Below are 14,878 nucleotides of genomic sequence, written 5' to 3'. Positions count from 1 at the left end.
GGGGGCAGGGGAAGACCCATGCAGATCACTTGAGTTCCTTGGAGGAATACATAATACATATGGTAATAAAAATATGCATTGTATATACAGTGGTACCTCGGGTTAAGTACTTAATTCATTCAGGAGGTCCGTTCTTAACCTGAAACAGCTCTTAACCTGAAGCACAACTTTAGCTAATGGGGCCTCCTGCTGCCGCCGCGCCACCGGAGCACAATTTCTGTTCTCATCCTGAAGCAAAGTTCTTAACCTGAAGCACTATTTCTGGGTTAGTGGAGTCTGTAACCTGAAGCGTATATAACCTGAGGTACCACTGTATATACTATTTTAGAGAATGATTGGGCTGTGTAGCCACCTAAGTGCTACCTACCATATTTTTTACTCTATAGGATGCACTTTTTCCCCTCCAAAAATGAAGGGGAAATGTGTGTGCATCCTATGGAGCAAATGCAGGCTTTCGCTGAAGCCTGGAGAGCGAGAGGGGGTAAGTAGGCTTATTGGTCTACTCTGAGTATGGCAGAGTATTCCACAATACTTGGTCAATGACACTAAATGCTCAGTTGCTTGTTATTGTCAAATGGCCCTTGCCAACTTGGGGAATGAGCTTCTGCAGATGATCTCAGTGACTGAGCTGGGATATAAATGCTCAGGCTGTCCCTGACTTATTCTGGACCTACGTTGCTCAGGGTTTTGTAACTTAATAGGAGAACCTTGAGCCCAGCTTGGTAGTCGATGGGCGGCCAGTGAGGATGCTGAAAAAATGGTGTCCCATGTTCTCAGCCAGATGCTCCTACTAGCTGTCAGGCCACTGCATTCTGCACCAGCTACAGCTTCTGACAATCCATTACTGTCCAAAAATAATCCTAGGGTTAACCAGATATGGGCAAGCATGCAGTAAAGATTAATCCAGTCTAATTGCAGACCTCAAGGCTTCAACATCCTGCCTGGTTTTTGTAACCCCCTTTCCCTTATTCCCCTTAACTCCTGCTTTGGGTAACATCTCTAGCCCAATGGAAAAAATGATGGCACACTTGACAGCTTGTGCACCATTTTGTTACATTTTGTTTGGTTCGGCTGTGAGCATGCACAGGTACATTGTCCAGCTATGGATTTTAGAGCCCCACCCCCTGCTTATGGGCAAATGCAGCTGCCTTAAAAAGTAATAATAATAAAATCTTGTTATTCCCCTGAGTGAGTCAATGAGTCAGTCATTCCCAAATATTTCTGTACAGACAGATAAGTCACTGTCTCCTCACTGTAAATCTCCATTCATTTTATTTATCTCTATACATACAAATAAGTGTCTGTGTTCTGTATGGTATACCACACATATGTGCCTTTCATACATTTCTCCTTGTCCTTGAAAACAAATATAGGTTTATGACTTTCTCAAAGAAGTCAAATTCAGCCTTAATTGTAAAACCACACAGAACTCAACCCTGCTGATGTAGATTAAATCAACTCCCAAACTGCGTAGTCTCATCCCAGACACACTTTTTTACTTGGAAGCAAGTCCAGCAGAAATAAACAGGGTTTCTTCCCAAGTCATTAGGGGATCTTTATGGTGACGCTAAATACACTTTCTCAAAATCAACAGGACATATGCACACAAACATATTTAGGATGGAGACAGCAGAGTACAAAGGGGAAAAAAAAGTCCAGTCTCCTTTACCTAAGCTTAACTTTGGAGGTTAGATCAAAGTGGCAAAAGTGAAGGCGTGAATGACTTGTGCATCCACAGTTCACACTTCTGATGAATATAATATAATATAATATAATATAATATAATATAATATAATATAATATAATATAATAATAAATGGTAGCTATAAAGTTTATTTAAACCACCTTCAAAGGCCCATGGTTTGTTTCAAAAGAAAGTTTTAAAAAGCCTGGGTGGATAATCAAGTCTTAACCTAGTATGGAAAATATTGTAAGGGGGAGGTTGGTGAGCTTCTCTGTGGATACTATTTTTTAAGTGGGGTGCCAGCACTGAGAAGCGCCCCCCCCCCTTCAGTAGCCACCTGAATTCATAAAAAATAGTAGCCACAATTTATAAAAATTGAAGAGAGGAATGCATTGCTGATGGAGCTGTTTTCCTCCCTTGCCAGGAGCCTTTCCACCGAAGACCAAAACTCAGGAGGTTAAATTAATTGATTCTGCTGCCCGCAAATCTTCGGGCTGGTGGCAACTGACAGTTTCAACGCCACTCTCTTTTGTGTGGGTGACATGATGAGCGGCACCACACTCCGCCAGCCCTTTTTCTCTGAGGACTGGATTCGAGCCGGCTGCCTGGAGCTGCCGCCCTTCTCCCCAGCTCTGATGCGCTCTCCCTTTGTGTTTGCTAATTAGTTGCTAACAGCGCCGTCATGCAGACCTTGATGGATAAGCGCACCATTAACACCCAGACCCTGCAATTCACGTCCGAGCTGAGCCGGGGGATCAAGGCCAGCCCCCACCCGAGAATTGTAGGTTTAGCATTGCAGCTTTCTCTGAGGACCATTTTTGGGGACTTCTTTCCTAGTCACTACACAGGACAACCCCCTCCCTCCTACCGAAGTTTTTGTGTGTGGAATCAACTTCTCCACTTACCAGAGAAATCGATCAAGGCGCAGTATTTGAAGAGGGAGGTTTAAACACTCTGTCGCTCAGAGAAAGTTTGTAGCTCTTCCGCCCATTAGATAAAACCTCACAATCCTTTGTTGATGGATATGCAGAAGTAAGTCCCGCTGGATGCATCTCAGTTCTATTACTAGCAAAACATTTGTGTCTAGTGGGGTTTACTCTCAGGTAAGTGTATCTGGGATTGCAGTCTCAGGCAATCCCATTAACCTCAACGCGATTTACTTTTGAGCAGATAGGCACACAGGGGACTGAGCTGGGAAATCTGAAATGTTCACTCGCCTTAATGAAAGGCTCCCGGTCCATTTAAGACTAGCCTCTTTCTTCTGCCTAGTTCGCAAGTCCGGAAAAGTAAATTTTCTGTTCGCCTCATTTAACACCCTCGGCCAAGCTAATAGCGTCGATTTATCGCGGCATTGTTGCAACTGTGTATTTTAAATCGGATTTATGTCTGTCCCTCCAGGCAAAGGCGATTCAGCGCCGATGGCTGAGCCCCGCCTCCCATTTACACAAATGGCTTTCCAAACGACCCATAATTTGTAGGTGTTATGGGGCTAGCTGGCGGGGTGGGGGTGGGGTAGGGGAGGTAAAGTAAGGTTGAGCTTCATTCAGTGGCCTTAAAATGCCAACCTGTATTGAGCGTTGATGCTGAACACCGACATGTTTAGAGTAGACCCATTGATTTCAGTGGGCCTACCCTAAACGGGACCAAGTCTGGCTCCTACCCAATGACTTTAAAGAAACCATCCATGTTTACACGGGAGTAAACTCGATTGAGTTCCGTGAACCTTGTTTCCTTCTCACGCAAGCAACCATCGATATTTGATATTGATCTCTAGCGGTACAAGGGCCAGCTGCGAGCGTGGCACAAGCACAGTCTGAAATAAACTTTTATTCCTATTTATTACAAAGAGGCATTTGGCCATAGCTTTAAATATGTACAAATTAATAGGGAAAGCGGTTCATCAGCGCTCCCATAAAGAATAAATGACCTCATGCAATTCTGAAGCTGATATTCGGTTTAGGGCATATTTTTGAAAGGTCAGCAGTGGGGGGGGGGGGGGAGGAAAGCAACTTTCCTCGTCTCACCCATCCTTCTTCTGCTGCTGCCCACTTCCCTCGCTCACATCGGCATTCCGACGTGGGCGCTGCCTGTTCCACAGAGGCTCCTTCACGCGTATGATTCATGGGACAATGCCAGGAGGGCGGCAGATGAAGGGGCGCGGCGGGAGGGTGAAAGCGACGGAAGTATCTGGACAGCTCTTGAAGCATTTAAAAATACACCCCACCCACCCACAAAATCACCACTTGATCATAGATAGAATCGCACAGAATCCTCAAAATAAGAGGTTTGGAAAAGACAGAGGGTGTCAGTTCGTCCGGCTACGACGCGCGCACACGTGCACACGAGCAGAGGGACTGGCTCCTGTCTTCAGATGGACACCCTGGGGCAATCGGAGCACCAAATCCAGAAATGTCGAAGCAGAGATACAACCTTACAAGACACCCATCCTCACCTCCCGCCCTCCGACTCCTGACGCTTTCCTAACTTTCAAGCTCTACTTTCCGCATTCCGACGACCCCCTTCCCTTCCCTGTGGGTCAGGCGGCGGTGCCGCGAACCAGCCGCCGGGCAAGAAGGGGCCCCATACCCGGTCCCATTCACCGCTGTCTTCTGCGGGCGACACCGTTATCGAGTCCGCGGCGCCTCCTCCTCCAGGAGCCCCCTTTCCTCTCCGCCGCAGAAGCGCCCTCTGGGACCGGTAGTCCTCCTTCCCCGCGCTCTCCATTCTCCGCGCCGAGCGGGAGACTACGTTTCCCATCCACCCCCGTGCCGCCCTCCGCGTTCCGCGGGCGGCGCCCAGCCGCCAATCAGGCGGCGTCACCATGTGTGCAGAACGCTCGGAGGATTCCAAATACATTTCCCTCCCCCGTTCCAAATGCGAACTCCCCTCTCCCTCCTGGCAGGGGTGCAGCTAATAATAAGCGCTTCGGGGAGGCTTTATAAGGGCGGCGCTGGAGGAGGCAAGTGTCATGAGGGTGGCAGGGCAGCGGAGCGGCGGCCGGGCAGCGTGAAGAGGCGGCTGGCGGGGGCTTTTATTTTTGGGAGAGCCGCTGGTGGTTTTCTTTCCTTGGCCGTCGCTGCTGCGGAGCTGGAATGTTGCAAAGGAGCTGATCAGCAGCGGCAGCAGCGGAGGCAAGCAGCGGCGAGCCGCGATCGCTGCCCTGCCCGAGCTCTCCGGGGCGATGAAGCGGCGCAAGCTGGCCGTGGCCGCCGGCTTCTGCATGTCCTTCCTGCTGGGCACTTTGCTCAACGTCCTCTTCATCCCGGCCTTTGATCCCCAGCAGCAGCAACAGCAGCAGCTCAGCGCGGGCGTCACGCACTCGCTGGCGGGCTCGCCGGGGGAGGCGGGCGGCAGCAGCAGCAGCAGCAGCAGCAGCAGCCGCCCCCTCCCCGAGGACCTCGCCCGGCAGATCCGAGAGCGCTACGAGGAGGTGCTGCGCTACCAGCCGCCTCGGGAGGCAGCTGCCGCCGGCGCTCGCCTGGCAGTGCGACCCCTGGAGCGGCGGCTCATGGATCTGGCTCCGCAGCTGCTCTCTGCCTCCTTGTCTTCTTCTTCCACGGAGCGCAGCAGCAGCAGCAGCAGCCGCCCCAAGCTGCCCGGACCCCGGGCTCCTTCTTGGGGCGGCGCGCCCTGGGACCACCCGCGAGCGCAGCTGGAGCTCTCGCTCGGCCCGCTGGCGCTCGGCTGCCGGGACATCGGCAACGTGAGCAACGTGCACTACCTGGGCTCGGGCTACACCAAGGCCGTCTACAGAGCCGTGCTCAACCGGAGCCTGGCCGTGGCCCTCAAGTCCGTCGATTTCGGCGGCCACGACATCGACAACTGCGTCAAGCTGTACGCCTCCTTGGAAGGCTGCTACCGCCTGGCTTCCTATAAGATCGCCAAGGAGATGGTCTTGTTGCAGAGGCTGCGACACCCCAACATCCTCCAGGTAAATGACAGAATTGGGATGGGGGGAGGTAGAGAGACGCAGACAGACACACTGGTTTTATTGTTTAATTGTGTGAGCGATCGAGTGGAGCAACCTAGTTTAACCTTGGGGTTGGATTTTTTGTTGTTGAGATCCTGCCTTATTAAAAATTGTTTAGACGTGTATTGCATTAGGAGAAAAAGGGGGAATTTTGGGAGGGAAGCCATTGTACCGCCAATTCCCGGCGGGGCTGTATTCTTTGCTTCTGGAATAATGATGTTTTAATTGGGCTCTTTTGGAACTGGCGCGTTTGTGGAAGGAGAGTTAATCTGCACCACAGTCCTCCTGACGCGTCAAGTTAGGGAAGTTTACCAGCGCGGCCGGCCACGTGCGACCTCTCGGTGTTGCTGCTCGCTCCTCCCAAGGCGAAGATGGCACCTAGGTGTTGCAGTGTGATTTGGGATCGAGCCGTCTGGCAGCACATCCGAGACCCGTTTGCTTCTGGAAGTTCCCTTGCGATCTGTCCGAAGGCAAACATGCGCTGCCATGCTCTCCAACCCAAGATTTATAGTTCTAAAGCCCATTTTGGCCACCGATGAACTTCATTTGGAAATAAATCCTAGAGAGATATTTTGGGTGTGTGTGACAGAGAACTCTCTGAATTTGTACTTCCAGGAAAAAGTGAATAGGATCAGGTCTCCTGATTTGGGTTAGACTGCTTTCCCGATCCTCGACACCTAATGCTGTCTCCTCACAAGGAAGTCCCAGTGAATTTCGTGAAACGTGTCCTTATACGGTACTTAAGGTCCCGGCATAAACTGCAGCCTAAATATTGGACGCACGAAGCTTAAAGGAACTCCTATGAAATTTGTTTCCTTACGCTAATGTGCCAATTAAATCGCTTTGGTTAATCCTCAGGTTGCAGTCCTAAACGCGCAGACTTGGGAGTAAGCTCCATTGAGTTGAGTGGGACTTCCTTCCGTGAATACATGCATAGGATGTTGCCGTTCCTCCGTGTGTTTCGGGGTCGGGATGCTTGAGACAGCTGTTCTGGGGGTATTTCCCCTAAACTTCGGAAATTCTAATCCGATGGGGGAGAATGCTGGATAAATCAGAAATATTTGGCTGCTTTTATTGCGCTAGAGAGGGCCGCAATCCCGAGGAAGCTCAAACTGGAAATATTCTAGTGGATTTAAGACCTCGCATCCTGAAAATTTGCTTAAAACCCAGCTTAAAAAAAGAGGGGAAGGGCCGTAGCTCATTGGTACAGTCTGTTTTGCGCTCCAAAGGTCTTTAGTTTAATCCTCAGCATCTTCGAGTAGAGCTGGGGTGGGAACCCCGCCTGAAATGTTGCAGCTCAGTGTGGAGACGATATTGAACTAAATGGATCAATGCTCTGCCTTGCTTTAAGGTAGCTTCGTAACACAGAGATACACAGCTAGCGAGGTGGAGGCTTAGAGGAAATTCTGTCGACAGCAGAATGTACCAAGTTTGGGAGTCGCACAGAGTTCTTTATCTGTTCTGCCCAATGATTTGTGCAGTGTTATCAGCCTGGATCAAGAAGAAAACTTGAGGAGTTGGGGTAGGCAAATAGGACTTTTCGTACGTCGATTGGGGGAAACTAAGCCGCGACGGTGGCAGTTCCGCGTGTTCAAACCTGCGAGTGCCACAGTCGTGTAGACGTGAGTGGGCGACGTGTTCTAGCAGCAGAAAGGAGGCAGAAACGTGTAGATCCCCCAACCAGCTCTCGGTTTAAATCTCTCTCTGAGCTGCAGACAGGGGAGTCCCAGAAACCCGGGAGAAATCGGGCAAGCTTTCAACAGCTCTTGGGAGGTTCGGCGTCCCGTCGAATCGGTATGGATCTTCTCTGAGATGAGGGGGTCGCGGGGTTCACAGCTCCGCCACGTCGGTTCTCTCAATACCGCGGCGCGCAGTGGGATTCTGCCCGAGCTTGCACGGCGGCACACGAGCGCATCCGGAGGACTAGCGCCGTGAATGCCTAATTGGAAGAGAACCTTGGCTTTCGCTTAGTTGAGAGAGCCGAGCTGCAGACTCGGAACCGCTAAGCGCTCGCTTTAAGTTGTGGATAGGCAACCGGGTGGCTGCGTTCAGCAAGACAAGGGGCCTCGATGACATCCAGCCGCAGTTCTTAGGCGACGAGGGCATCGTGGCCGATCTTAGAACGAGCAGGTTTGAATCGGGGATTTTAAATACTCGTATTAGAAAGAACCCCTTTTCCTCGCGGAGGTCAAGGCTCCCGATGGTGCCCGAATTTCTGTTCCCGGTGCTCCTCGGGACAGGGAACTCATACATTCTCCTGTTTTGTGCAAATATCCACCGTACGGGTAATAAATCACACCGTATTCTGGCAAACCGAATCACTTGCAAACTTCACACACACAAACACACACCCTGCTGCGGATGCATTAAATCAAGCCTTCACTTTCTCCCGTTGAAATGGCATGGGATCTGAAAACGGTTAAGTTGGGAATCCTGTTCCCGCTTACTCGCGAGTAAACCCACCGGAAGTCGATAGGAGTTCGTATGCGAGAGGAGCTTTATAGCATCTTCTTCTTTTTTAAGAAAAGACCACCCGCTATAATACACTTGTAATACACAACCACCAAAATAAAATAATGGTGAGTACGTGTGTGTGGAGGGGCAATCTGTCTAAACAAGAATCTTGGCGGCCTCGATGGCAAACACCCCTTGCTCTGTAACAGGAGGCGGCGATCGGCAAAGCAGTTGAGCAAGAGCCTGTTCCCATCGGCTTGGGTGCCCCTGAGAACAGAGCCTGTAGCCGGAGTCTCTTCGGAGGAACCAGGCAGGCTTCTCAATTTCGAATCTAGGTTTTTTGACCCGGTTTGGCAATCGCTTCCCGCTTAGGAAGGAGAACGAGAAACGGCTCATAGCTGCGATCCTGCCAGAGAGAGGGGGTGGGGAGGGCGGCGAGGAGTCGGGAGGGGAGATGACCCGAGAGAGAGAGAGAGAGAGAGAGAGAGAGGGAGGGAGGGAGGAAGATCTCCCCTCTCCAGAAACAGCAGCGAGAGGAGAAGGAGGTCTCTGTTAGCAATTTTGACTCGGGAGCACATCAGATTGGTCTTGTCAAAAGCGCGGACAAGGCGGTCGATGGAGCTTGACAGCTAAAGCTTCCCTCCCCATCCTCCTCGGTTGTTGTTTTTAAAGAGGACTTTGTTTCACCTTGTGTTTCTCGCTGGGGATGGATGTGCGCAATTTCTTCCCCTTTGGGCCTGTCAACAATGTCATATTCTCAGATAAAGGAGAGAGAGATTGAGACTCCCTGTTTGTACCCCTTCTTCCCTTCCCTTGCCACTGTTTGGCTGCCATCCTATGCCTGGGAATAATCCACAGTGAATCTGCTGATGGGTCTTGCTTTACAAATCAATATGCGCAAACCTGACTGTAAACCCCTCTTCTCTCTCCCCCCACCCCAAGCAATACCCCGACAGCCTCTCATTCAGGCAGTTACATTTCCTACAGATGATCCATTTTCAGGTCCTGACTCAGGACAGAGCCACTTCTTTGAACTAGCTCCATGGGCTTACCCCAAGGAAGCATGGCGTGGAATACCAGCCCTAGAGAATTCCCAGAGGCCAATTTATTGGGGCTGCAGGGTCTCTCTGACAGCCAGGATTCATCTCAAGCTGTAGCCATCACTTTCAGGCCTCTTTAAGGACTGTGCTTGTTAACAAGAGCTTATGTGGGCTTTTCGGTGGGGTGGGGGACCCACACAGAATTTGGCTGGCCTCCTCGCACAATGAAAGCTCGGCTACTATCAAAAGCCGGGCATTTAGCCTCTCTCTCTGTAGACACCCAGCCGCTCTGCAGAGAAAAGATTTGTTTTGAGCAAGTCTCTTCCATTAGGCCCATGAAAATTAGAGGAGGCGCAATGAGCTGTTCCTCTTATTTGTAATTCCATGGAGCACGTCTCAGAAATGCCTATCTTCTCTTCCCCCTCCCCAGTTCCTTTTGTGAGCAAATATCCTGATGGGGAGGACCCTGAAAGAGAATCAAGGGCCATCTAGTTACCTCCTTTCAGAGCCTCTTTCTCCCGCCTTGGTCAATTACGACTTCATGGATTAAGTGCCACCCCAATTATGAGTAAATTTCATTTAAATAATCAGAACCATATTTGCCAATGGGGTTTAGATTGCTTTGGCTTCCTCACAGGCTCAGTAAGGGAAGGCGGATGTGAAATAAGGGATGGAGGGAAGGCGGATGTGAAATAAGAAAAACCGCCAGCATAATTTCATTTTTTAAAATCCTGGTGAAATGCAGACAAGCACTAAATGCTTCCTAAGGCATTACAGGCAAAGGATCTGAATAAAAAGGAAGCCAGTAGATCTAGCTGGATCCCACTCCCACAGATAGATTTATTGTTGCTCTGAGAGCTTTTGAAATAGCTTTTTCAGAGGATGTTTGGGGTAAGACCAGAGTGCGGCTTTCTGTTTTGTGTATTCAATATTCATGCTTTTTAGAACACCCCCCCCACAAAGGATTTCAGTCAGCTATGAGGTTGTATCAAGCTACAGATGTACTGTGAATACTCCAGTCTGATTCTTTTCTGCTCCAAAATAGTGAGCATCAACCTGTCTAGAACCCTACAGAAGATTGCTCTCAAGCAGCGGTTCCCAAATGCCCCCCTTTCTGCCCACAGACCACTTGAAAATTACTGGGGGTCCTGGTGGACCACTTAAATATTTTTCTGCCTGTGGTACCAATTGTAATTCCTTAGACTTCAAATGCAATATAAGAAAGAAAAGAAGCAATTAAAAAGTACATTAAAAATTAATATCAAATATTCAGTGAAATGGATGTGCCCATTTCCCAGCTTCAACCACAGATCTGCAGGCACACTGTGGGACACCTTGAATGAAGATTGTAGGCCACAGTTTGGGAGCCTCTGCTTTAGACTTTCCCATTTTTAAACTGAGCAGGATTTAACGGCGCGTTCCAACAAACCCCCAGACAAGCCAAAATCCCTTTAAGAGTCTAGAAGGCTGAATCTGTTCTGTCCTTGAGAGGTTTTGGAATATGGTTTAAGTGCAGGTCTCATTCCATTTTAGCTTTAAAGTGGATTATCTTTTTCAACTGGGCTCGTCTCCATGCTGGAAGCTGGATTCTGTAAGGATGCTATGGAGAGCCCTGCTGGACTGCAGCAAAGTTCCATCTAGTCTAGAATCATATTTTGAATGCTGGCCAGCCCCAATATTTTTGGGAAGCACCCAGCACAGCCCGAAGCCTCCTGTTTTAATTGCTGCACTGTTGCCTTAGTGTATATTTTAATTACGAATGTCTATATCTTAATGTTTGTGCAATTGGCCTTAATATTTTGGAAGCCGTTTAGAAGCCTATTTTTGGCATCAAGCCGTATTTCATTAAATACTACTACTGCTGCTCATAATAATGATGATGTTAAAGGCAGAAACCCCTGCAAACTGTCTCTCCGCTTCTGCCTCTAAACATGGGTCCTCTAAACACGGAGATCCCATTTAGGACTGCCTGTCTTCATATAAGCCTATCTGTGTTTAAGTTTTTAGGAAGCTGCTTTATGCTGAGACAGACTGTCTGTCAAGCTCAGCATTGCTGACACTGACTGGCAGTGATTCAGATCAAGGGTCCCTCCCAGCCCCACCTGGAGATGCCAGGAATTGAACTTGTGACCTTCTGCATGCCAGGCAGATGTTCTGCCCCTGGTCCTTGCCAAGCCTTCTTCAGAGGCTGCCTTGTGTTTGCTCCCCACATCTGAGTTAAGGTGTATAGTAGCAATGAGAGAGACGGGGCCTTTTTGGTAGTGGTGCCATTCACCTGGTGCCTACTACTCTGTCCATCTTTCCAGTGCCAGTGGAGTCGTTCATATTTTCTAGACCTTTTTAATGGTTTTGCTTGAGTTTATCTCATTTTGGTTTTACATGTTCTTTCCCCCTTCCCTTTTATTTCTTATAAAACCACCCTGGCAAAAAAAAGATGCAATACAAATATTATAATATAAACACACAAACAAAGAAAAATAATAATAATTTGAACAATAATGAATATTAGCCTCTTCTTCATGAATTTGTCTCATTCTTCCCCATCTGAGTTTCTGGCCAAGACTTCCATAGATTAATTTTGCATGCATTTGTGTGACAACATTTCTTCTGCCTTATAATCTTAGTTTCTGATTTCATCCTTCGTCCTCTGAAGTGAATAATGGCAAAACCAGCCTCTTGCAAAAAGCATCACTTCACTGATCTCTTTATATAAATTTCTGGGAAAGCTTGAAACTCCATCCCTTGGCACCCCTACCCCAGGCCCTTCTGACTTCTGATTTAATTTTGACAGGAGGGGACAGCCTTTGTAAATAAACCCAACCTGTTTAGGCGAACTTCCTAAAGCAAAGCTCTTAGTGTCCAGAGAAAGTGTAGAGAGCTTTCAAGAACAGAAGCTCATTTTCCTTTTACTGCTTCCTTGAGTGCAGGGAATACACTGGAGACCACCCATTCTCCTGCTCTTCTCTCCAGCTCAGCAGCACATCCATCTACGGTGAGTGACGGGTTGCCACGGGCCTCCAAAGCATTAGTGAATTAGCCTATTTATCCACAAATAGCCCCTTATTCTGGAGCAGCCTGTAATCTCCAATCAGAAATCAGAACTCGTGGCTTGGAATCTCAGAGTGTGTGTATATATATATATATATATATATATATATATATGATCACTCAACACAAACTATTTACCCTTTCAATTCCCTTCAAGCAGTACTGGCTCCAGACAATCCCATACATGAGTTTTGAAATCCACGTGGCATCCTTCTCTGCTCAGTGAAAATATTATAGTAAATTCAGTGGCAGGTTGACACTCTTTCCCCATTTTTGGATCATTAGAAAGCTTTTACTGTTTCTGAACGTGACAACTCTTGCTCCATTGGTGACCCATGCCTCTGGAAGGTCAAGGCTTGATTACTGCAACACAGTTTCTGTGGGGCTGCCCTTGAAGGCGACTTGGAAGCCTTCTTACCTGGTGCAGAAAACTGCTGCATGCCTTCTGATACTCATCCTGTTCTATGACAACTACCAGTTTGCTCCTGGGCCCAATTCAAGGTGCATGTTTGAACTTTGAAGGCCTTGCATATCCTGGGACATTTGTATCTCAAGGATGTTCTTTCTCTCCCCATAATCCACATGAGTTCACTCACCTGTCAAGGTACATCATTGAATATATATGGGCTGTCTATATTTGCAGGAAGAACAAACTAGGATGTCTTGGGGCTGGGGACTCACAGTGCCAGCTCCAAAACTAATCTCTTACTGACAGAGATTAGACTGGCTTCAAGAGCAGTTTCGTTAGGTTGACGTTTGGCTGAATACTTTTTCTGTGATTCTTCACAGAAGAGTGGATTTATTTTAAATCCAAGCTCCTCTTTTGCCAGCTGGGAATGGCAGCAGTTGAGGGGAGGCAGAAATTTTAATTATTATTATTATTATTATTATTATTAAATTTTATATAGCACCATATACCCGCAGGTCTCAGGGTGGTTCACAGGATTAAATCAGAATATAAAACAGCAAAATACATTATCAAAATAAAAGCAAAACAACCCAATTACACCCCCCCTGCAACCCTCCCCCCATTTTAAAAGGGCATAGGATGTCAGTCAACCAAAGGCCTGGTTAAAGAGGAATAATTTTTGCCTGGCGCCTAGAAATAAGAACGTCACATTATGCAAACATGGACAAACTACTTTTGTTTTTCAGCTGGGGTGCAGACAGGCAGCTAAATGTCTGTTTTTGACTCTTGGGGTTTTTTCTTAAAGGTAATAATAGCTAGTTCATATTCTAAAAATAAAGTGCCCCCCTTTTTCCCCTTAAAGCATTTAATGGGATATAAATAGACTGAATGCACAAATGCTTCTGAGCAGCTGTTTAATTTATAAGAAAATGTAATTGAGTGATCGATTGCAATTTGAATCAGCATGGATGCCTTTAGTTGAATTGATGACCCTAGCATGTAAGGAAACTGACTCGTGGTTTTTTAGTGAGTTACAAAAAGAAAGAATTCCACCATATTTTCCTTTTCTGTGTACTAAATTTTGACAGGCGCACACATATATTAATAAATAAAATAAAATAAAATAAATAAGTGTTCACCTTCAGGAGTCCAGATGGGCCAAATGAGAATGTAAGGAGAACCCCAACAGATCAGGCCAATGGCCTGTCCAGCCCCAGCATCCTCTCCTCACCGTGGCCAATCAGATGCCATTGGGCAAGAGCACCCTCCCCACTTACACTTCCCGGCCACGGGTATTCAGAAGCATATCGTCTCCGACACCAGAGGTCACCCACAACCATCACAACTATGATTGATTAAGGCTAGCCATTGACCGTTTTATCCTCCACGATTTTATCTACAAATACCCTTTAAAGCAATTTGAGTTTGTCAACATCCCTGCACCTTGTTGATAGCAGATCCTGTGGCTTAAGTTTGCTCTGTGTGAAGAAGTGCTTTGGTTTTGTCTGTCCTGGGTTTTCCAACATTGGATGGCCAGAGTTCTAGTATTATGAGGGAGAAAAACATAATTCAGTTGAATCACGCCTCTGTGACGTCCCCCGCTTACTTGCCTTATTTTTTTCAGAAACTAAACAAGCCCATGCCTTTTCTTATAAGGGCGCTGCTCCCAGCCCCGTGGACATTGAGAAAATCAGAAGAAACGCAGAGAACAAGATGAAGGGATATGGGGGAGAGTTCAGCTGTGGAAGGCCTGTCTGTACCAAAAAACTCATCTTTGCAAAGAAAATACATGAGCTGGTTCGGCCCCTTACAACTACTTTTTCTAAATAACAGCAGTAACAACTGCTTCTAAATAAGAACAACAAAAACGTGTGTGTGTGTGTGTATGTATGCAAGCGCGCGCGCGCGCGCGCACACACACACACACACACACGCCTTATGAGGCATTTCAAGTTGCTTGTCAATTTCAATTCCTCCACATCTCCCACCAAGTGTGGTTGCACCCCCGCCAGCCATTGTGATGGGCAGGTGCAGATCAAAATGAGAATGTCGTTTGTTCTGGAATGAAGGGAGGTGGTGGAGGAGCAGCGGAGGAGAGTGTCTCATTAAGGTTGATTTAATAATGAGGGGCATTTGAGAAAGGGGGGGATCTGGGTCACTGACTTATTGTATCTGAAGATTTAGAAGCCCCACTAATTGCTTTGCAGCCCTCCTCCATCAAACTCAGCTGATGGCCTGTCTATCTCTTTTCTCCTGACCTGTAAGTGGGGAGG

The 14,878-nt window shown here is 47.7% G+C and overlaps 1 protein-coding gene across 1 annotated transcript in view; it reads left to right on the top strand.

Annotated features, from left to right (window-relative positions):
* The first annotated feature begins 4,515 nt into the window (after positions 1-4,515).
* Positions 4,516-14,878, top strand: part of PKDCC (protein kinase domain containing, cytoplasmic) — a 41,584-nt gene continuing 31,221 nt past the window's right edge. Inside the window, exon 1 of the mRNA XM_079968768.1 lies at positions 4,516-5,615. Within this exon, the coding sequence (XP_079824894.1) occupies positions 4,866-5,615 (750 nt within the window). The 5' untranslated portion in view covers positions 4,516-4,865. The remainder of the gene's footprint in view (positions 5,616-14,878) is intronic.

This window comes from Podarcis cretensis (genome assembly GCF_951804945.1).
Source record: "Podarcis cretensis genome assembly, chromosome: 3".
NCBI classification, from domain to species: Eukaryota; Metazoa; Chordata; class Lepidosauria; order Squamata; family Lacertidae; genus Podarcis; species Podarcis cretensis.
Note: the sequence above shows the minus strand (reverse complement) of the source record. Positions and strands in the feature narration are given on the sequence as shown.